Below are 24,500 nucleotides of genomic sequence, written 5' to 3'. Positions count from 1 at the left end.
CGTCAGAGAGTCCCTCTTTACCCTGTCCCATCCGGCTGAAGGATCCACTCACTCCCCCAACCCCCCGTCAGAGAGTCCCTCTTTACCCTGTCCCATCCGGCTGAAGGAGCCACTCACTCCCTCAACCCCCCGTCAGAGAGTCCCTCTTTACCCTGTCCCATCCGGCTGAAGGAGCCACTCACTCCCCCCAACCCCCCGTCAGAGAGTCCCTCTTTACCCTGTCCCATCCGGCTGAAGGAGCCACTCACTCCCCCAACCCCCCGTCAGAGAGTCCCTCTTTACCCTGTCCCATCCGGCTGAAGGAGCCACTCACTCCCCCAAACCCCGTCAGAGAGTCCCTCTTGACCCTGTCCCATCCGGCTGAAGGAGCCACTCACTCCCCCAACCCCCCGTCAGAGAGTCCCTCTTGACCCTGTCCCATCCGGCTGAAGCTACAAAAGTTTGGAAGCGCCAGGCTCAAGGACAGGTCGGTGCGACCGCTATCAAACTCCTGACGATATTTCCTTGCAGTGCGATAGACTCATAGCAACCAATCTACGTGATGTGCTTGCACTAACTCGCTTATCAATGGTACACTAATCCGGTAACTTTCATTCCTTTAGTTTAGTACAGCTCAGTGTTCTGTGGTAGATTTGATTTCTTTAAACAGTGTGAAAGAGACGCCTTTCACTGTGTCCTGGTCCGTGAGGCAAGAGGAAACCGAAACCGAATGTGGAAAAAATCTCTCTCTCAGTTCTACTCATCCTGCATTTTAAACTTTTGGGAATCTTGCCCGAGGACTCTCAAGTCTCTTTGCACCCCGGATTTCTGAATTCGCTGCCTGCTCAGAAAACCAGCTGCGCTTCCGTTTTCCCTCTAAGAAAGAGCGTGACCATACATTCCTCTGAGCGGTTTATATTGCCGAGATCGTGTTTGACATCTGATTCTGCTTGCCAGCACAGTGACGGTCAGCTTTTATGTCAAGGACAGCTCATTCGCGTGATCCAAATCATTCTAGATTATTTCTTTAACTGGGACCAGAGGAGAGGATGTCTGCCTCTCTGCCTGCCAGAAGATGAACATGGAGACAATCTGACGCAAGAATAAATTAATTAAAACTCCATCCTCCAGCCTGCCCTTAATGTCATTTGGAGTATCTCTGACACCTCCCTCCTCCTTCTGGTTCTCTCCGTCTTCCTCTCTGGAGACAAACTGTCAAACATTCATTTCAGACACCAACTGATTCCAACGGGTATACCGAATATTCCTTTTCCCACTCTAACTTCTGTACAAATGTTATTTTCTTTACACAGTCTCTTCGCCTCTGCCGCATCTGTTACCAGGAGAGGGCCGTCAGTTTTTAAGAGGTGTCCTTTTTCTTTAGGGAACGTGGTTTCCGTACTGATGCGGTCTTCACCTGCATCTCCTCCATTTCCTGTACATCCACACACACCCCATTTTCCCCCCACCTGAACAGTGTAGGTGTCCGTAACTATCACTCCATTAGCATCTACATAGAATACGTTACGCTCCACAACATGGGCCATTTTCAAATGGATCCTTCCAGTACACCTATCTTTCCCCCACCCGCTTCTGTACATATTCTTTAAATATCACTCCATCCGCGATTCCCTTGTCCATTCGCCACTCCACACGATTCTACCTCGAGACACTACTCCTAAGAGCTACATCTGCCCATTCATCTCCTGATTCATCTCCATTCGGAGACCCGAATAGTTCTCCCAGGTGAAGCATACATTACCAACTACTGGTGCAGCAGACCATAAATACAGCCGGATACCCGCAGCACGCGAACCACGAGGAGGAAAGCTTCAATTTGCTGGTATACCTAATATAAGTACATAGTAGTCATGTTGTTATATTATGACACATTGGTTATGTCACAGCTGGCGCGCTGCATGCAGGTGGCGCTTGCTAATCACAATGACAGAACTGAATCCACTGGAGACGACGTACGGGTTATTTTGCAAGAAAATGATGAGTATAGAATACTTCAGTGATGAGGAAAGAATGGATGATTTGTGTTTGCCTCCCTGCAGGAAAGAGAACAATAGGGGTAAACATCATTCCAGAGAGAGACACACAGTGGGAGTGGGAAACATTCTTCACTGATGGAGATGTCCATGACCGGCAGGCTGAATCGTAAATGAATAAAGTGTTAGAGGTTTTCTAAGGAAAATAATTACACCAGGAATAATGTCGCTGATGTCTAGTGGATCAAAACATTATCTTCCCAGTGTATCCGCGTAACTACATCACCACATCTCTGACGACAAATAGGTGAATATTTCTTTCATTTTCTTGTCTCCATTCTCTCGCCCTTATTCCAGCTGTGGCTGAAGCAGAGTTTTATACATGAAATAGATATGAGACATCATGCTACTCGAATGCTCTCCAGAGTTTGACAACGTTTCTCATCCTTGCTGTTCTTTGGAGATTTCAGCTCTCTCAACATTTAAGCAGTACTTGGACAATGATCAGTAAGACGCAGAAAGCAGTGGATCAACTAAGAGCTGGGGCTCCGGTCAGCCACTGATCAGGGGTATAAGAGCTGAGCGCAATTTTCTTTGCGTTTCAAGCTACAGTTTGAAAAGGCAGAGTTTCGCCGCAGTTTATCGACGTTGGACTGCGACCACTTACTGACCGAGGTTCTTTAGAAATAACGTAAGAGCAAACGGAGTGGCCGTTGGTATGAGTGGACCAATGTTTGGAGTGGTTTTAGCTGATCGGGCTTGGGAGACGTAAGTATCAGGCAGGTTCTTCATCCCGTGTCTATGAAAGCATGGTGCTGCTGTGAGAATGGCTGCAGAGGACGTGTATAGATCTATGAGTGAAAAGTTGAAATTCTGGGAAAAGTCCAGGCTCCCCGATAACCACATCTGCACCAGGTGTACCAGATTAATGTAGGGGAACTCCAGCTCGATGACCATCGGCTGATACAGGAGAATGACAAAGTGATAGCAGCTACAGAGAGGTAGTCACTCCTTGTCGGCAGGCGGCGGGTAACTGGGTGACTGTCAGAAGAAGGAAGGGAATTACGCAGCCAGTACAGAGTAGCTCTGTAGCCCTTCCTTTAAGTAATAAGAATACCACATTGAGTACTGTTAGTTGGGACGAACTACCAAGGGGACAGCAGTGACGGGATCTCTGGCACTGGGTCTGGTCAGGGGATCAGAAGAGAAGACAGTTGAAAAGGACTCCAGTTGTAAAAGGAGATTTCTAGTCACAGGAAGAGAGACGGGATTCGATGGACACCTTGGGGACTGGGATGGAAGCGATACCTCGGATCAGATTCACGGAACTCGGAAGGAAGTGGTTGAGCAGCCAGAGGTCTGAGCACGTATCGGCACCAAGCACATGGGTAGTGAAGCTGAGGATCGCAGGTACCTATTGGTATGTATGACGTTGTGTTCATCGCTCAGTCATGGCTGAAAAAAATATTCGACCTATGAAATTTATGTCCAAGGTCACATTGTATCGCAGTGGCAGGCAGAAAGGCAGATGGGGTGGCGTGGCTTTGTTGGCGAAAAGAAAACATCAAATCATTAGAAAGTGGTGACATCGGGTTGGAGGATGTTGAACCGTTGTGAGTAAAACCAAGGAACCGCAAGAGTAGGAACGATTCGGGTGGCAGTTCTATACAGTTCCCCAAACGGTAGAAAGTTGTGCTCGACAAATGAAGAAGAGAGAGAGAAAATGCAGGCCAAAAGCGCAATGTTACGATAGTAATGGGGGATTTCAATATGCAGATGAATTGGGAAGGTCTGATTGGTGCTGGATCCCATGAGGCTGAGCTCCTAGCATGGCAAAAGATGGAACAGCTCCTGGTTGAGCGCACTAGGACATCAACTACTCTGGACTGGGAGTTATGCAATGAACCGGAATTGATCAGGGAGTTAATGGTGAGAGACATTGGACCATAATATGTTGCTATTCATCCTGCGATTTGAGAAGGATAAGCTAATGACAGCCGTGACAGTACCACAGTGCAGTAAAGGGAATTACTGCGGCATAAGAGAGTTGCTGGACAAACGTTACGAGGAAAGAACACTGGCAGCGATGCCGCCACAGCAGCGATAGCTGGAAGCAATACGGAATGTGCGGGATATATACATCCTGAAGAGTAAGTTGTACTCGAAAGGCAAGATCACAGATTCGTGGCTAACGAGAGGAATCAAATCCAATGCCAAAGCCAGAGAGGGCAAGTAGTAGACCAACAGTACATTGGGACGATAGAGGATCGGGACGTTAAAATAAACAGCAATAACAACAACAACAACAACAACAACAACAGCAGCAGCTGCAGCAACAACAGCAATAACAACAACAACAACAACAACAACAAGCGAAGGCAACTAAAACAGTCGTTCAGGTGAGATACCAAGGCAAAGCAGCCAATAATATTAAAGAGGATACCAAATATTATTCATACACATACAATGTAAAAGGGAGGCGAGACTGGATATCAACCGCTGGAAAATTATGCTGGAGAGGAATTAACAGGGGAGACTGAAATAGCGAAAGAACTGTATATGTATATTGCATAAGTCTTCAATGTGGAAGAACAATACACCGGATGTTCAAGAGTGCCAGGGGAAAAATGTCTGAAAATGTTGCCATTAGTAGGGAGATTTTTGGGAAACTGAAAAAGGTCTGACGTCCCGTTCGAAAGATGGTGTGCACACCAGTTTTCTGAAAGAGGTGGCTGAAAAGATAGAAACAAATAATTGATGATCTATCAATAATCTGTCATTGTTCCGGTAGAATGGATATTTGAAAATTTAATTGCACTCTTAAAGAAGGGACAGGGCTCAATCAAGGAAATTATCTACGATTTAATCTGAACTCAGTCGTTGGGTAGATGTTGGATTCGATTGTTAAGGATATGATTTCAGAATACTTGGAGGCACTTCATAAAATAGGCTGGAGTCGGCGTGGTTTCCGAAAGAGGTAAATTTGCCTGACAAATCTGTCAGAATTCTTCGAAGAAATAACAAGCAAGTTGCTACACCTGAGACTGCTTGACAAGTTAAAATCACATGGAATCACATGGTATTGCAGGAAAGATACAATCACGAATAATCCACGAGGTAATTGGTAGGAAGCAAAGAGTGGGAGTAAAGGGGAACCTGCTCTAGTTGGCTGCAGCTTACTTGAATTCCACAAGGGTCATGTTGGGACCCATTATCTTACGTTGTATGGCAATGACTTGATTGAAGGAATTGATGGCTTTGTGGCTAAGGTTGCAGACGGTAAAAAGGTAGGCGAAGGGGCATGTGGTTTCAGGGAAGTATACAGACTACAGAAGGACTTTGATAATTTAGGAGAATGGGCAAAGAAGTGGTAGATGAAATACTGTGTCTGGAAGTACATGGCCATGGACTACGTAAGAGAAACTGAAGTATGGACTATTCTCTAAATGGAGAGTAAATTCAAGAATAGGAGGTACAAAGGAACTCGGCAGTCCTCGTGAAGGATTCCACAACGATAATTTGCTGGCTGAGTCGGTGATGAGCAAGGGAAATGCGATGTTAGCATTCATTTCAAGAGGAGTAGACTGTAAAAACAAGGATGTAATGTTTAAGGTCTATAGGGCACTGCTAAGGCCTCAGTTAGAATATTATGAGCAGTTTTGGGCCCCTATCAAAAAAAGAGAATGTGCTGACATTGGAAAAGGTTCATGGGATGTCCACAAAAGTATTTCCTGGATTTGAAAGTCTGTCATGTGAGGAAGGTTTAATGGCTCTTCACCTCCACTCACTGAAATTCAGAAGAATGATAGGTGACTTAATTAAAACTTAACGAATGTTGAAGGAACTCGATAGAGTGGATGTGGGGAAGATGTGTCCAGTAGTAGGGAGTCTCGTCGCAGGGTCCAGTGCAACAACTTCCAGGTTCTTGGATTTCATCGATCAAGGCGTTCCTCGGGATAGAACTCCCCGCCCTCCTCTGCCATCTGCACATATTCCATGGTTGAGGCTGCAGTGACTCTTTTCGATGTGCCCCTCCCCTCTGTAAAGAGACATGCTAAAAAAATAAGATCTCCCCTTATCTATTTTAGTTCCACTCGTGAATTACCACTTTTGTCTTCCGGAGGACTAATTTTCTCCCTCGTCATCCTTTTGGTCTGGACATAACTGTAGAATCCGTTACGCTTCTCCATCACGTTAGCTGCAGGAGCAATGTCATGCCTTCTTTTAGCCCTTCTGATTTGTTTATTGCGTTACCTTACATTTTATGTACATTTCAAATACCACATTTGTTCCTATCTGCCTAAACCTGCTATACACCTCATTTTATCTCTGAACTAGAGCCTTAATTTCTCTTAAAATCAAGGTTACATGCACTTGTTATCTTTCCCTTCCATTCTATCAGGCGCTCACAAGCTTTGTACTCTCCAAATTTCGCTTTTCAAATCCTTTCGCTTACCATGTACACCTTTGCCAGAAATCGCCCTGACCCAATCCCCACATGCCAGATCAATTCTGATACCTTCAGAACCGGAAAGTCTCCAGTTTAGAATCCGAACCCACCCACCAGACCTATCTATTTTTCAGATTTATTTTGAAACTAATATCATGGTGGTTACTAGATGCAAAGTGTTCCCCTCCGCAGACTGTTATCACCTTCCCTTTCTTATTGCCCAAGAGAAGATCGGGCACACACGTTCTCTTGTTGGGACTTCTGAGGACTAAAGAAGAACATTTTCCTGAGCACATTTGCTAAACTCTCTCCCATCTACCCCTTCTAGAGCGTGGGATCTACAGTCCCAATATGCAAAGTTCAAATCACCGACTGTTTCGTGTTTCTTCTTCTAAATCGCTGGGACTGTTGGATTCTCTCTAATGTAGCTCCATCGATGTGCGCGTATATTTGTTATATTTCAGTGGCATCCACATTTTCTGGGCCGACCTACTTTTGGGTAAAACTGACATGGACATGTCCACAGTGGTCGACAAAAGCATCATGACCTATAAGGCTATTATTGTGCCATATGCAATTTAACGCGTGAATTGGAGAAAACTTAATCTATTAATGTAATAAAACGTGTACAGATCTCTGAAAATAATGAATACCGTGCGGCTGAGCAAATTTGCTCAGTGTTGTTATTACATCCCGCTTGACGGCAGAGTGTGAATTGTGAAGAGTTCTGATTTTCACACTGAAGATCCGATTGGAGATGTGAAAATAGGCGAGACGTGAAAATGACATTCGAATGAATAACTGCGCTGAGACTCATTGTCTCTAACTGGACACTTGGCAAAGCCAGGCGTCTGCTTGGAGATTGCAGTTCTGGCATGCGGCTGAATCGAATTCGTTACTGATTAGATTTGGAGCATCGCTTAATATTTAAAGTTAGCAAAGGGCACTTGTCACTCACTAAAACACGCCCCTCTGATCGTATGAACAACATTTCATATGTCACGCCCACCAACCAGAACTAGCCAATGCAATCCTGACAACACAACAGTTTTTTTTTATAAGTTGTGCGGCATCTCCGACACCAATCCAAGTTTCATTCTCTGGCTCGCTCGGTCTCAGTAGGGTGCGTTACACAGAATGCGAAACACGTTCGTCTTCATTTTGATATTATTAATATGTCAGCAGTTTGCGCAGGCAGCCTGGCGGAAATCACGTAGAGATGGTATGTACGTTTTTAAAACTCTCTCAGCAAGCAGAGTTAGGTGATGGTTGATTTAACGTCCACTGACCCCAGGAATGCTTGTCTGTGTCGATAGCGAACTGCTCGCCCAAAGAAGGATGGTTGTAGCGGGAGCGGATCCTCTGTGGAGGCGGCTGAACCGTGGTGTTCCACAGGGCTCTGCTCTTCGTGTCTGTGATATTTACAGATGATGTGGATGGTAAAAGGGAAGGGTAGGTTACTATATTTACAGATGAGACCAAGGAAGCGGGATTTATAGGTCGTGTAGAAGTTGGTTGTAGAGTACAGCAGTACTTTGACAGAATGCAGAACAGTGCTGAGAAATGGCAAATGCAATTCAACTCGGAAAGATATGATGCAATTCAATCAGAAATCCGGATTTAAAGTGAGAATACGGAGTCATTCTGAGTTTTCCCAGTATCGGAGTCTAACTCGTATTGTGCTTTTTTTTCTTTACGTAGCCAGACCATGCAACTACACTGGTGCAGTCTGTTTGGAAGGAAGATGTCCCGAGGGTTATATTCGGAGGCCTGCAAGCTGCTACCGTAAATACACTTGTTGTCTGCCCCTATATTTCCATGAAAAGTGACATGATCGTCAAGAACTCGCTTCTACTATTTGCTCTCGGTAACAGGTCTTCCTCGATGAGAACTGATTAGAATCTGTAGCAATAAATATGATTGGTTGCATGAAACAGATTCATTTACTTTTTTTTTTCTGGTTTCAATGGTAAGACGAAAAAATAATTCAGAAATATCCAATCTATTTGAGCGAGAAAGAACAATTGACGAAACTATGGGAATCACAGTATATATAGAGATAATCAAGGCCGGGAATATTCACCTGACCAATTGTCTTCGATGGGATGCATTAAAAGTTTCCCTTTCTCTGAGGGTGACCGACATGCGAAGCGTTCCGCCTTCCAATTTTATTTCCTGGTGTTAGGGGACGATAAAACCTCAGGTGCATTCCTTGAAGAGGAGCTGGGAAAATGACTAGCAACACTGCATTCGTACCTGACATTTCACACTTTAAGGTGACATATCAGAACAAAGATACGAGAAAGCCATCCGCATTAATTTTTACAGCGGAGTGTTCACAATATTAATTGAGTACTGTGACAGATTTTTCCCCCTATGAAAGTCCTGGTCTATCATCACTTATGTTCAGTGAATTTTTAAATAACTTTCACAATTAAAAATTGTAATAATTCCACAAAACTGCATCTTCACTGAAATTCCCAGTGATATCAGACCTAATAGTGCGATATCCCAGGGAAATGAACTTGGAACAAGTCAGTGATATTAAAGAGAAATTTGAGTTCATTGACATCCACAGGTACACACATACGCAGGTGCAATGTAAACAGTTACTTGCAATAAAATGCGAGTACGGGGAGCAGCATTCTCCAGATAGTTGTATCAACAAATTCCGAGCATTTTCCCACGATAGCGAACAATCTGAACAGCACAATTTGCTGGACGGTTGCAGCGAGTATAGGAGATAAACATGGACGTCATGAAACAGAGCATAATGTAGATATTACCTGTAGAAAATAACACTGTGGTGGTCTGACAAATAATGTATCTCATAAAGCCTGTACCTTACATCATGTCTTTTGGAGGCTGGTACTCTGGAAATCAATGGTATCATTTCATTACGAGGGCAAAGAGTACAGGAAGGAGACACTGAACCTACTGACGTCCGTCAATACAACAACACATTTCCCGCAAAGTCAACAAAACAAAAGAGCAAACCATTGATCGGGCGAAGCGGCTGTGCACATGTTCCTGTCTCCAATAGAATATCAGGCAAAACACGATCCTCAGATTTTATTATCCCAACATATACTAAAACCATTGGTAAAAACAAGGTGTGGTTACCGAGAGAGCTACAGTGGGACATAGCGCATAATCTAACCAACCCATATTCCGAGCCTGATAAAAACCCAAAACTAAAAACACTCTTCTTGTGATGTTAACAAGGTCCCGCAACGCAAAGATTGTCATTTCCTTCACAAATAAGAGCAAATCTGCAGATGCCGGAAAACTGATCATTTCTTTCCCGCCGTAAATTAATCCAGTGTGCCACATAAAATTCAACCTCCGCAATCGTAAAGGTAGTTGTTTCGTTTCAACCAATAAATCTGAAACGGGGACGACCTTGCTACACCACAAAATAAAATCTTAAAGCCTGTGTTGTATCACTTCCAAACATTTTAAAACTGAAGATGAAGCTGACCGACAAGTCATGCAGACATAATCAAGGACAGGTCTAATTAAATAGACAGAAATGTTCAACAAAGATGTTCCTGACAGCACCAACACGAAGAATACCCACATCGACGGCTAAGTATATTTAATGCTCCCTTACATTTCACACAGATCCTTTTCACACATGGTGCTATCATGACAGCTCATAATCCAGCCACATACTGAGAATATGATCATATAATTTGAAATCAAGTTTACGTCTATTAATCCTATTTGTAAAACGCCTAACATTTTCTTTAGCTGCAGAAAGATCAGATCCTTATCTATTTGTCCACTGTTCCAACTTATTAATTGCTAATTGCATCCTATATACAGAAAGTTTGATACTTCTACTTCTAATCTATAAAGCTCCATCGTCTGCATATAGTGATTTACATACCCGAGTATCTATCTGAGAGAAATACCATTAATCATAATATTAAATAATGGAGGGGTACAAATACTACCTTGTGGGGTTCCATCCCCTTTCCCAATGAAAACGGAGTAGAACTTGTTCACCCTTACCTGCATACACGTTCAAATTAAAAAAAAAATACTCAGGGGGAAAAAAAACGTCCCCTCCTCTTATTTCCGTAATTTAATCAGAAGCTCTTTGCTCCATAACGTATCATAAGGCTGTCCAATATCAAAAAAAAAACCGTTATTGCAGCATATTTTAACTGTTATTTCTTAATGTGTTCTTTTAAACATAAAACTAAATCCAATGTCATTCTACATTTCTGAAATCCACTCTGAGAAAACACTATAACAGTTCTCTTTTCCAAAATATAATTGAGACTTTTGATTACCATATGTTCGATAAGCTTACATAAATGAGATCTTGCCGATAATGGCATATGACTAGAAAGTTCTGACGGGGAGTTACCACGTGTTAGATTTCGCACAACCAATGCCATTTTCCATGAGGAAAGAAGATGGGCCAACTTGCAAATAACAATTCAAAACATTTAATATTACCTCACGAAAGTTTTCAATCATATATCTAATCAGACATTAAAATATATTATCCTTTCCTAGGGACATCTGACCTGCATTAATAATAGCTTTCTTTTTTTGTTTCACACAAAGAAAACTCTACTGTCATACGGGGGCGCTGGTGGCGGACCCAAATGCAAGACACAAACACTGAAGTACTAGGAATAGGACTGAGAGAGACAAGAAGGCAAGGGAAGTCGGGAGGAAACAATGCTGGACATGGACACAGGCAATGGACGAGACAAGGACACCGGGCCTGGGCTACGACTTGGACAAGAATCAGGGAACCTGGACAAGGAACTATGAACTAGGAGCCTGGGCATGGACTCCGAGCCAAGGACTGGACAAGAACCCAGATCCTGGGTCTTGCCTCCGGCTCGGACACCAGAACGAGGCAAGAACATGACATGGCTGCAGAACAGGACGTGGCTGGGGTCTTTGGTCTTGAGGCTAGACGAGGCTTGGGGTCTTCGAGGCTAGACGAGGCCTGGGCAAGGAGAGGTTCTTTGGCATGACGAGAGACACCAGGACGGGACGAGGAATTCCCAGCACAGGACGAGGTACTCCAGCACTGGGCTGGGCGTGGAACTGCGGATTCAGCTGGACTCGGCTCTTGACTCTTGGACTGGACGAGGTACCCCTGGACGGGACGTGGCTTCAGGACGGGACGGGACTCTGCTCTTAGGTACTTGACTGGAGACGGCCATCGGACTGGGCTCGTCTAGGCTCTTCGATACTTGGCTGGGTCGGCCCTTGGACTGGGCGGGGCTCGAAGCCGGAACTCCTTCTTGGGGCTCGTAGCCGGGACTCCTTCCTGGGGCTCGGAGCCGGGACTCATTCTTGGGGCTCGGAACCACCGGAACCCTTCTAGGACACAGGGCCAGGATGCTTTCCAGGACGCAGGACCAGGCTGCTTCCTCGAACGCAAGGGCCGGGATGCTTTTCAGGACGCAGGGCCAGACCCTTTTTAGGAGCAGGGCCGAGGTGGCTGCCGAGGACACTTGCCCTGGTAACCGCCGAGGGAACTTTACGTAGCAACTGCCGAGGGAACTTGCCATAATAAAGACCGAGGGAACTTGCCATGATAAACATAGAACATAGAACATAGAATAGCACAGCACAGTACAGGCCCTTCGGCCCACAATGTTGTGCCGACCCTTAAACCCTGCCTCCCATATAAGCCCCCGCCTTAAGTTCCTCCATATACCTGTCTAGAAGTCTCTTAAACTTCACTAGTGTATCTGCCTCCACCACTGACTCAAGCAGTGCATTCCACGCACCAACCACTATCTGAGTCAAAAACCTTCCTCTAATATCCCCCTTGAACTTCCCACCCCTACCTTAAAGCCATGTCCTCTTGTATTGAGCAGTGGTGCCCTGGGGAAGAGGCGCTGGTTATCCACTCTATCTATTCCTCTTATAATCTTGTACACCTCTATCATGTCTCCTCTTATCCTCCTTCTCTCCAAGGAGTAAAGCCCTAGCTCCCTTAACCTCTGATCATAATCCACACTCTCTAAACCAGACGGCATCCTGGTACATCTCCTCTGTACCCTTTCTAATGCTTCAACATCCTTCCTACAGTGAGGCGACCAGAACTGCCGAGGTAACTTGCGCTGGCAACTGTCAGGGATACAGAAGGAAGGGGAGGAAAAGGAACAGTCCAGCAGCCAGAGGCTGAATCCTGAAGCTAGTTATGAAGTCAGCCCAAACGAGAATCAGCTGCTTCAATCGAAACCGGGGAAAACCGGAAAACCAAGTATAGGGAACGATGGACCGGGCCGTGAACAGGAATGCGGACCTCACAGACCGGGACATGACATCTACATCAGTAATTCTATGGTTGCTACAGTTGACCTCCAGCAGATCATGTTATTTAATCCTTATCCCTACATTGCTTAATCTCTTCACAAATTATCTTGATTATCAATCGCACAAATGACCTAGTGATGTAACTAAACAATCCCTATTTCAGTAACAATAATTCTACTCTCATCAATCAATACTGGAATATCATCATCCGAACGATTACTTCCTCCATTTTCATAAGCATTTCTCAAATATCGTCAAGTTTAATATCTCTTCCAATATTATTGCAATTTGATTTCCAGGAAACCTTTTCACAATCTTCACCATGTTCTATGCCTTTTAGATACTTAATAAGATCAATCGCAGACTGTTACCTCTTAACTTTCCTAAACGCCTTATTTCCCTCCTTCAGTTCCTCTGTACGCTCCTCAGTCCACCACAGTAGATTCCATCAGAGGGATGGGCTGTCAGGGGTTACTTCATCAACCTTGAACCCTGCTGACGGAGGCTTTCGGCGCCTCTGCCGAATTCCCCACTTCTCCTATTTGCCTGATCAGCTCGTCAGACGAGACATGCGTAAACCCCAAGCGATCAAGTATTGTGACTGCGTGCCTTTTGCCAATTAGTCCATTCTGAACTGATTCACCTCAGCCGTCCGAATGGATCCCTGCACCGCAAGCAACTCAGCTGCCACTATGCCGATTTTGTGATATCATTCTGGAGGAACATTGTATCATTTCTCAATGCATGTATTTCTAAATGACAATAAACGAGGACTGAGTGTCCTCATAATCTAAATCTAAAAAAAAAACTCATCTAATCTAAATGTAAGCGAAAAAATTCTCTCCTTTCTCCTGAAAGGCCTCTCTGATGAATGATATCTGTAATCTGTCAAGTAGGGTACCGTGCACAATTCTGATTTGATGGAGACAGATGTGAGAGTACGGAGGAACATCTGAAGAAACTTCTGAACTGCCCGCTTCGCTGCCGCTGCTACTGTGTGGTAACCGGAATCTCCGTAGCAGAAGGCCCCGAATCCTCGACTTTGCTTGTTTCGGCGGCCGGGTTAAGGTCGAAGGCGCTCGGTAGAGGATGGCTCTCGGGAGGCTGTATCGGAGGGGCTGGTCGAAGACTCGACGTTTTCGGAAGGACGGACTCGGTGTCGGCTGTGGTCGGCTGCTTCCAAGGCATCGGCAGTTGTCGGTGCCTGGAGGTTTACAGCAGGGAGTTTCTCCCTTTTGGCGCCTGCTATCGGGGACTCGGGAGTCGATGGGGACTTTGAGATTTTTTTATTTTATTTACCGCGCCCATGGTCTGTTCTTTATCAAATTACGGTATTACTTTGCACTGCTGTCACTATAAGTTATAATTATGTGGTTCTGTCAGTGTTAGTCTTTGGTTTGTCCTGTTTTCTGTGATATCACTCCGGAGAAACATTGTATCATTTCTAAATGACAATATAAGAGTACTGAGTGTTCTCATAATCTAAAAAAACAGTTTCGAATAAGAGACATAAGCGCCTCTGGGCCAAAAGCAGTTTTTAGCGCTTGCATGTCGCAAAAGTAACCGAAGGGTGTTGTGCCCCCCGGACATTAATACGTCAGCAGTCCGTCCTCTCAGACTCTCTGCCAGGGGCTGTATTTTCACGTCATTAGAGCTCTGCGACTCACCCAGCATCTGATAATACTTTGCCTCTTATTTGTCCATACCCCTAAAGTATCGAAGTCTCTCTGCAGGCTCTCTGTTTTCTCGACACTACCCGTTCCTCCACTTACCTTTGAATCATTTCAAATCTAGTCGCAGATCCATTAATACCGAAGTCCAAACCATTGACATACATCGTAAAAAGCAACGGTCCCAACACCGACGCTTGTTGAATTCCACTGCTAACCCGCAGCTGGCCAGAATAGATTTCTTTTTATTGCCACTCTCTGTTTTCTGCCTACCAGCCAATACTCCACCCATGCCAGTTACTTAGATTAGATTAGATTATGAGGACACGCAGTCCTCTTTTATTGTCATTTAGTAATGCATGCATTAAACAATGATGCAATGTTCCTCAAGAAATGATATCACAGAAACACAAGACAAGCCGACTGAAAAACTGACAAAAACCTCATAATTATAACATATAGTTACAACAGTGCAAAGCAATACCGTAACTTGATGAAGAACTGACCATGGGCAAGGTAAAAAAGAAGTCTCAAAGTCTCTCGAAAGCTCCATCATCTCACGTAGACGGTGGAAGGAAGAAGGAAAAAATCTTCCTGCCGTGAGCTTCCAGCGGCGCAAACTTGCCGATGCAACACCCTGGAAGCACCCGACCACAGCCGACTCTTGAGTCCGGCCAAAACCTTCGACCCTCCGACCAGCCCTCCGACACCGAGCGCCGAGAACCATCTCTGCCGAGCGCTTCGACCCCGCCCCCGCAACAGTTCATAGGCAAAGCCGAGGCCTTCCCCTCCGGAGATTCTCGATCGCACAATAGTAGCGGCAGTGAAGCAGGCATTTCAGAAGATTCTCCAGGTGTTCCTCCGTGCTTCTCACGTTTGTCTCCATCAAATCAGGATTGTGCACGGCCTCTACTTAACACATACGATATCATTTCAGAGCGGCCGCGCACGTTGCGTCGCGCCGCCATATTCTCCTCCTTCCCTGTAATTCCGTGGGCTCTTATCTTGCTAAACAGCCTCCTGTGCGGCAACTTGTCAAAGACTTTCCGAAAATCCAAGTACGTCACGTCTACTGCTTCTTCTTTGTCTACCCTGTTTGTAGTTTCATTAGAAAAAAATGCAGTAGGTTTGTCAAGCAGGATTTTCCTTTTCGGAAATCATGCTGGTTTTGGCTTCTCTTGTCATGTGCCGCTAGGTACTCCGTTAACTCATCCCTAACAATCGATTCCAACAACTTCCCAACTACTGATGTCCGGCTAACAGGTCTATAGTTTCCTTTCTGCTACCTCCCGCCCTTCTGAAATAGCGGAGTAGCATTTGCAATTTTTCCAGTCGATGGGTAAAATACTAGAATCTATTGATTCATTTAAGACGATCGTTAATGCCTCCACAATCTCTCCGGCTACTTCGTTCAGAACCCGATGCGTTCCAGCAGGTCCAGGAGATTTATCCACCCTTAGACGATTAAGCTTCCTGAGCACGTTTATAGTCGTAGTTTTCACTGCATAAACTTCACTTCCCTGACACTCCTGAGCGTCCAATATACTGCAGACGTCTTCCACTGTGAAGACTGGTGCAAAATTCGCATTCAAGTCATCACTCTCATTACAGCACCTTTCATTACAGTACTTTCAGCGTAATTTTGTATTGGTCCTATATCTACCCTCGAATCTTCTTTTTACCCTTTATATACTTAAAATGCTTTCAGTATCTTCTTTGATATTAGTCTCCATCTTCCTTTCATAATTCATCTTTCACATCCTGATGACCTTCTTAGTTTACTTCTGGAAGGTGTTTAAATCTTCCCAATCCTCTATCTTTCCTCTTGCTGCAGCTGCTTGTATGCCCTCTCTTTTTGCTTTTACTTTGGCTCTGACTTCAATGGTCAGCCACGGTAGTGTCCTTCTCCCCTTTGAAAATTTCTTCTTATTTGGAATATTTCTGTCTTCCGCATCCCTCATTTTCCGCGGAAACTCCACCCGTTGCTGCTCCTCCTGTCCTTCTTGCGAATGTCCCCTTCCAGTCAAATTCAGCCAGTACCCTTCTCATGCTATTGTAATTTCCTCTATTCCACTGTCACGTACCCCGTAACCGGGAGAAAGAAACCAGCAGAGATAGAAACCACTTTGGAGTCCAGTATTGCTTTAAGGTACAAATATTTATTAGTAACTACGCCATACAGTAATATAAATGTAGATAAATCAAACAGGTTAACAATGATTATATATAAAAGTAAGTGTGGAATATATGATGCAGTCGATTTTCCTCGTCCTCCTCCGAAATCCTTCCCAAGTCACCGACTGTGACTTTAACCAGGGGACCGGTTTTCCTGTGGTGGAGCTATCACCCCAGCAAGGGTGGACACATAGACAACTCCCCACCAGTCAACCCCTTCTCCTTCACTGGGATAGCAATTTGAAGTCAATTCATCTAATCGATCCTCCAAAACCCACTTTCTCTACGGGCACAACAATGCTCATTCAGTGTCCAGATCATGTGTCTGAGGTCTGTATCATCTGACCTCCCATTTACCCCACCAGGCTGAACATCACTTGTCATTCACAGAGTCCCTCCCTCCTTTGTCTATGAAGAAATGCACAAGCAGGCACCAAGTCGTTGAAAGTAACATCAATAATCTGCCTTTGGTCACCATAGCAACCTTCGAGCTGCTCGGATTTTATCTCCAAAGTAAAACTCCAAAGTTAACTCCCTTGTTAGTCCAACCGTTAATCTTCGTCTCTCTCTCTCTATCTCTTCAAAAGCAACATATCAGTGGTAAATAACTCTCTCTCTCTGTCTCTCTTCAAACAGCTAATAGGGGCACTCCTGGATCCCCTCACACTACTGAAATACCGACACATTGGATTATATTTTTTCGATGTTCAATTTCAATGTGAACTCGATCATATTGTGATCATTGTTCCCTAAGTTTTCCTGAAGCTTAAGCGCTCTTATCACCTCCGGATCATGCCGAGGTGGGCGTATTCCCCGTGAATATTCTGAGCCTACGATACCGGAGACCTTCCATATGGCTATTTGGCCATTTATTCGCCGGGGAAGTAAGGGGAGATACCAACTCAGAATTCTCACCACTCGCTGGACGACTCATTAAACATTCCATCTCAGATCACTCCTTTCCCTCGATCCGCAGAATCTAGAGCAACTGTCTTTGAAGTCTTCGCCCCCAACTACAGGTGAATCGACTTGCAATTCGGCCGCTGAGCGTTAACAACATCCATACCTACGTACCGTATGCACTTTAGCACAGACAGAAACACACAACCCACTGGATCAATGCTCAGGGCAATCATACAGCATCCAACGAAATCGATCTCGGACGATGCACGCACAGTTGAAACACTCCGGTCCCGTCGGCTGTGCAGGTCTAGGGGAGACACCCTCTGGCCCCGCCAAACGTGCGAGCCCATCCTGAAAGGCCATGTTGCTGTGGATGCTGTGTGATTTGTTACTCTGTTACAAATTAGTACCACAAAATAACAGACGAAACATCACATACAATTAAACGATTTAGCTTTATTATTGTTAACTTGATAAAGGGTTAGCAAAGAAAAAAACCGTAATACCCTGGGAAAGGTTTCACCTCTAATGTAAAGATCTTTCTGTAGAAGCAGTGTTTGCGTTATGGTTAGAGATAAAGGGCGCTTTGTTGTTCCGTTGTTTAAAAAAGGTTTCAAAAATAAGCCAGGTAATTACAGGCAGGTGAGCCTGACATCAGCAGTAGCTAAATTATTGGAAAGTGTTCTGAGAGATCGGATATACAGGTATTTGGACAGCCAAGGGGTGATTAAGGATATTCAGCATGGCTTTGTGCGTGGTAGATCGTGTTTAACGAATCTTGTAGAGTTTTTCGAGGAGTTTACCAAGAAAGTAGATGAAGGAAAACCTGTGGATGTTGTCTACACGGACTTTAGTAAGATCTTTGACAAGGTCCCGCAAGGGAGGTTTGTTCAGAAACCTCAGACACCAGGTATCCATGGAGAGGTTGTAAACTGAATTCAAAATTGGCTGTGTGGGAGAAGACAGAGAGTGGTAGTGGATGATTGCTTCTCAGACTGGAGGCCTGTGACTAGTGGTGTGCCTCAGGGATCTGTGCTGGGACCATTCTTGTTTGTTGTCTATATCAATGATCTAGATGACAATGTGATAAATTGGATCAGAAAGTTTGCTGATGACACTAAGATCGGAGGCGTTCTGGACAGCGAAGAAGGCTTTCAAAGCTTGCAGAGGGATCTGAACCATCTGGGCAAATGGGCCAGAAAATGGCAGATGGAATTTAATGAAGACAAGTGTGAGGTGTTGTATTTTGGAAGGATAAATCAAGGTAGGACATACACAGTGAACGGTAGGGCACTGAGGAGTGCGGAGGAACAGAGGGATCTGGGAGTTCAGATACATAATCCCTTGAAAGTGGCGTCACAGGTGGACAGAGTGGTAAAGAAGGCTTTTGGCATCCTGGCATTCAGAAATCAAAGTATTTAGTGTAGGAGTCGAGATGTTATGGCGAGGTTGAATAAGACATTGGTGAGACCAAATCTGGAGTATTGTGTGCAGTTCTGGTCACCTAACTATCGGAAGGATATCAGTAAGATTGAAAGAGTGTAGAGAAGATTTACTGGGGTATTGCCGGGTCTCCAGGAGTTGAGTTACAGGGAACAAGTTAGGACTTTATTCCTTGGAGCGTAGAAGAATGAGGGGGGATTTGATAGATGTTTACAAAATTATGAGGGGTTTGGACAGAGTAAATGCGAGTAGGCTCTATCCACTTAGATGAGGAGAGATAAACACGAGAGGACATGGCTTTAGAGTGAAAGGGGAAAGGTTTAGGGGGAAAATTAGGGGGAATTTCTTCACTCAGAGAGTGGTGGGAGTGTGGAACGAGCTGCCATCTGATGTGGTAAATGCGGGCTCACTCTTAAGTTTTAATAATAAATTGGATAGGTACATGGATGGGAGAGGTCTGGAGGGTTGTGGACTGGGTGCAGATAAACGGGACTAGCGGAATAAAGTTTTGGCACAGACTCGAAGGGCCTAATGCCCTGTGTTCTGCACTGTAGTGCTCTATGGTTCTATGGTTCACTGTCAGTTAAATGTCACTGTCCCTATTTACAACACTCGGGGCAAGAGCCTGAGCGCAAATATGAGTGATCAGCAATAAATCAGCATAACAATAGATGTAATTCGTCTACACATCCGCAATGAAGACAATTAGTATGAGATCTTTTTTTTTGCCATTTCCACCTGGTTCGGGGGATGGATTTCAAAATTCCACACATTCCGAGAGACAGGATCATAATCGCCGTTAAATTAATCACAAAGAAATGAAAAGCTATTCCAGCGGAGTTTGACTTGTTGTATTGTTGATATTAAAGACAAATTTGGACCGATATAAAACGAGGGTTCTCATTTGCTGAATGAAATGGAAAAAAAAAGCCTGACTGTCCGAAAACAAATGGCAAGTTCACCGAAACAGTGTCATGTTGATTTTGTTGCACAGATCTGTTATTTACTAAAGACACACGCTGCGACATAGACACTATTTATGGCAATCCCTCTTTCACTGGACAGCATGACTGGCTGTACAGTGTTTCGTCAGGGCGTGGGGGTTCCCAAACAAAATATTTATCAGAAACAGATTCCTTAATAAAACAACGTGAGGCTGGGGACAAGAAAAACAGTCTCCGAAATGATTTGTCAGAGATATTTTGAAGGCATGGGACTTCCCACAAGCAGGGTCAGAGCGAGTATAAGTTATTCTCACAACACGCTGGAGGAGCTCAGCAGGTCGGGCAGCATCCGTGGAAAAAAATCAGTCAACGTGTCGGGCCGGAAGGCTTCGTTCATACCCTATGAAATTCCATGTTCATACCGAGGGGCCGGAGACTACCTAGACGGTATATAAGGTATATAGCACCTCCGCTCCGTCTGCCTAAACCCGACGCAGATTGGGGGACCGCATCGTCGAGCACCTCCGCTCCGTCCGCCACAACAGACAGGATCTCCTGGTTGCCACCCACTTCAACTCTGCTTCACGTTCCCATTCGGTTATGTCCATACATGGCCTCCTCTTCTGCCATGATGAGGTTAAACTCAAGTTGGAGAGGCAACAACTTATATATCGTCTGGGTAGTCTCCAGCCCCTTGGCATGAACATAGAATTCTACAACTTCCAGTAATTCCCTCCCCCTCCCTTTCCCTAACACCTATTTCACTCTGCCCCCTCCCCCAGCTGCCTATTACCTCCCACATGGTTCCGCCTCCTTCTACTACCCATTGTGTTTTCCCCTATTCCTCCTTCACCGTTCCTGCCTACCACCTCCCTGCTTCCCCTCCCCCACCCCTTTAACTTTCTCTTTACTGTCTTTTCACCTGGAACCTACCAGCCTTCGCCTTCCCACCCTCCACCCACCTTCTTTATAGGGCCTCTGCCCCTTCCCTCTTCAGTCCTGACAAAGGGTTCCGGCCCGAAACGTTGACTGATCGTTTCCACGGATGCTGCCCGACCTGTTGAGTTCCTCCAGCGTGTTGTGCGTGTTGCTTTGACACCAGCATCTGCAGAGTACTTTGTGTTGAGTGTAAGTTATTGCTATTTGTAGCTGATATTAACTCATTTGGCATTTAATGCAACGGGTCCTATAACCAGTAAGGATAGCATTGAGAATGCATCACCAATGGATAAATCACCGCTGTTAGACGTCATTTGCCTCCCCACATTGGACACACTGAGCTTTGTAAAATTTGCAATACAATAAAAGAAACAAATGAAGTGAACATTGTATGAAAATAACACACCTGTAAGAACTGTTAATGGAGAAAGAGGGAGTGGATCGACATGTTATTGGGGGAAATACGAGTACTCCTTGTTAAACAGTGTAGTTCTGTGGGGAAAGTGGTATTGAATGTCTCTATTTTTTACAGATAGTTTTGTGAAAGAGTCTCCTTACATTAATCACAAATGACCCCGCTACTCCCACACCAGTTTAAACGTGGAGATGACCTTCCAGACACATCGTTAATTTAATCGTTAGCGAAACTGTTTTTCATCCAGATTGACTACTATTGTGGCACCAAACTAATCTGACAGCAAGAAGGAGGTGTGAACATTCCCCTTCTGGGAAAAGATTATTGAATTCAAAAATCAAACTGAAAGTCCTTCCTTAACCTTAGAATCTTAATGCTCGTCGCCCGTTGTTACTATTGATAATTATTAGAGAGGGATCGTCCACGTTGTAGAAGTATTGAGACTGAGGGTCATTCTATGTGAAACGCACCAGTTCTGTGTCATCGAGAAAGAATGTACAACATTCGTTTGAAGGTGTGAATAAACAAAATTAAACATAATTGTTATTTTGTGATTCCACCGAGGGAGCGATTTTAATTGCACGATGACGAAATTAATACAAATGAAAACAATCCTGAAGTGATTGTTCAGTGGACTGTCTCTGTTGTGACTGACCATGTGGTATGATTAATTGTCAGAGTGCACTTGCCTCTCCTGTATAAGAGTTTGCAAAGCAATTAACAGTAGATATCGGCAGTTGGACTATTTTCAACTGATTGCAAATTAACACAGAAAATGGGATATCCAGCAATTTACTACATCGCGAGTATTTACTATCCTGTACTAGCAGCGATTGGTATCCCGGGTAAGTAACTGGAATTGGCTACAACTGTATGGATGTGTTTTGTATTTGCAGCATTTGTTACAGATGATGCCTCATCTGATTAGTGTTTTAAACCTATTTGGGTTTAAATATATATTTTATTTCATTCCTTCATTTTTCTCTGGGACCTTTACTCGTTTCTGATGTCCGATGATATTGTCAATATCAACAAGTGATTGAGTGTTAATATTGCTCCTGTTTTAGCATTTTACCCTGCTCCACCTTCCAGCTTCCCCATCATATATTGTTATAAATCTGATTCTGCATCAATATCGAAACACACGATTACTAACTGAAAACAAAATCTTAAGCAGCATTGCAGCTCTCTCTGCGAGATTCCCGGTTTTTCGGTGACACCGTTTTCTTTTTACTCTCTGACATGTTTTTTTTTTTTTGCTTATTTGTCTTTGAACTTGCCACAATAACGTGCAAACCATTTACGTTTAAATGTGTCCTTCTTCGCTAGGCGGGTTTTAATTTAGATAAAACTTGGTTTGTTTTATTTCTTACACCCACCTCACAAGGTGAGGATGCCAAAATCTTTATATTGCGCCTCCGTCCCAAGGTACAAGATTCAACATTATTTGCCACCTGTAAATCGAAGCATGAATTTAGCTCTGCCTTTCCTCCACTCCAAAATGTTATCTCCGAAGAAAGTCTCCCTAAGTCCATTTTATGGCCGCAATATATAAAACATTCAACATTCTCAGCTACAATGATGGGTCTGTCTCGATCAGTGGGTCGATAAGCAGCCGATTGGAAAACGTGCTGGCAACTGCAAAGTTGCGGTTCAGCTGTTACTCGGTTCCGTCGTTATCGTCCGATGGAATGAGGGTGACGGAGCCCGTGAGAGCAGTATTTCCACAGTCTGAATCGAGCTCTGCCTGGCCCGGCATAGGATCCGATGTCTGAGGTTCACTCAGCCCGATTCAACACATTTTTCTGCGCGTATATGAAGTAAAAATGATGAGGGATTGTGCAAATGAACATAACTCTTCTTTGCTTCCTTGCAGTTAATTTAGTAGCGATTGTGATCCTGTCTCTGGGAAACTGCGGACTCTCTAAATGCATCTCCCGTTACCTGCTGGGAATGGCAGCAACTGATTTATTGTGCGTTATTATTGCTGTTGTACTCGGTCATATAAATAATATTTATATGTATGGCCCTCCTTTGCTCATTACACCGATTTGCTCCATGACGATTGCCCTGAGTCTCGCAACCATGGACTGCTCTGTTTGGCTCACGGTGGCTTTCACGTTCGATCGCTGTGTTGCAATCTGCAGTCAAAAGCTGCGGGAACGGCACTGCACCGAGAGGACAGCGACTATTGTGATTGTAATTGTGTGTTTAGGATGTTGTGCAAAGCGTGTTCCATTCTCTTTTGCGGTAGAAGCTTACCTTATCATTGACAACATATCCTGGCGATGCATTGCGAAAATGGAATACGGAACTTTACCAGCGTGGAAAGCATACCAGTTGTTTAACACCATCACTACACCTTTATTACCGATCGGTTTGATTCTGCTGTTTAATGCTTTAACAGTCAGTCATATTATAGTGGCCAACAAAGTTCGCCGGGGGCTCAGGAACAGCAGAGATAAAAAGAAAAATCCAGAGGCGGAGAACCGGAGAAAGTCAATAATTTTGTTGTTCGCTCTGTCAGCCAATTTCATATTGTTGTGGATCCCCTATATTGTCTATGCTATGAACTGGCAAGTTCAGAATTACTCTTACACAAATAGATATTTGAATACTCCGAGATATATCCTGCAACAGTTTGGGTTGATGTTGAGGTATCTCTGTATATGCACCAACACGTGTATCTACACTCTGTCACAGAGGAGGTTCCGGGAGCAATTGACGAATGGACTCAAACATCTGCTCACATTTAGTGGTCGGGTCTGTAGTTAAAACGCAAGTCCAATTGTAAAGTTTGTTCGGAGTTCAAATAAATGTCGATATCATTCAGATTTCCGGGAGCTTAACCGTATATTTTGCAGCCTGGTGAGAAAAAGTTAGTAACTTGTCATTACCGGTTAGTTCAGCAAAATTAACTGAGTTAATTCGGGTCGATGTGCCAACGAATGCTGGCTCGCTAATGAGATCTTCACATGAGCAGAGACTGCAATGAGAAGTGCCAACCACCCACGTGATGCTGGCATGATTTTTCATCCATTGCTATAGTTTTGTTACAATTAACAGATTAACGGTCTCTGGAACACGAGTGGACTTTCTCGTTGAGAACCTCAGTAATATGTCGAGAACATGGAAAACCCGTGACTTTTAAAGTGAGCTGGAATAAGTGTAACATCCATTGTATTGGCGTTTTTCGAATGCCTTTTCCTTCTGAAAACGCGTGGTCCTTTACAAAAACGGAAGTTTAAAACGGCTGGCAGACGATACTATCGTCCGACCCATAAATGG

General features: G+C 44.3%; 1 protein-coding gene and 1 pseudogene across 1 annotated transcript; one reads left to right on the top strand and one right to left on the bottom strand.

Annotated features, from left to right (window-relative positions):
- Nucleotides 1-24,500, bottom strand: part of LOC140185023 (uncharacterized) — a 101,528-nt pseudogene that overhangs the window by 46,758 nt on the left and 30,270 nt on the right.
- LOC140185480 (probable G-protein coupled receptor 139) lies at nt 12,683-23,987 on the top strand. Its single transcript, XM_072238815.1, has 3 exons — nt 12,683-12,742; nt 22,813-22,921; nt 23,089-23,987. Exons 1-3 carry the CDS (start codon nt 12,683-12,685, stop codon nt 23,985-23,987), a joined length of 1,068 nt encoding a protein of 355 aa, XP_072094916.1.

Source organism: Mobula birostris, chromosome 20 (assembly GCF_030028105.1).
Source record: "Mobula birostris isolate sMobBir1 chromosome 20, sMobBir1.hap1, whole genome shotgun sequence".
Taxonomy (NCBI): domain Eukaryota; kingdom Metazoa; phylum Chordata; class Chondrichthyes; order Myliobatiformes; family Myliobatidae; genus Mobula; species Mobula birostris.
Note: the sequence above shows the minus strand (reverse complement) of the source record. Positions and strands in the feature narration are given on the sequence as shown.

Bases quoted from the DNA above. Each gene is read 5' to 3' on its own strand.
- LOC140185480 (XM_072238815.1), top strand. From the start codon at position 12,683: ATGGACCGGGCCGTGAACAGGAATGCGGACCTCACAGACCGGGACATG. The intron at 12,743-22,812 runs GTAATTCTATGG...TGTCTCGATCAG, and splicing joins GGGACATGACATCTACATCA to TGGGTCGATAAGCAGCCGAT. The intron at 22,922-23,088 runs GTGAGAGCAGTA...GCTTCCTTGCAG, and splicing joins GAATGAGGGTGACGGAGCCC to TTAATTTAGTAGCGATTGTG.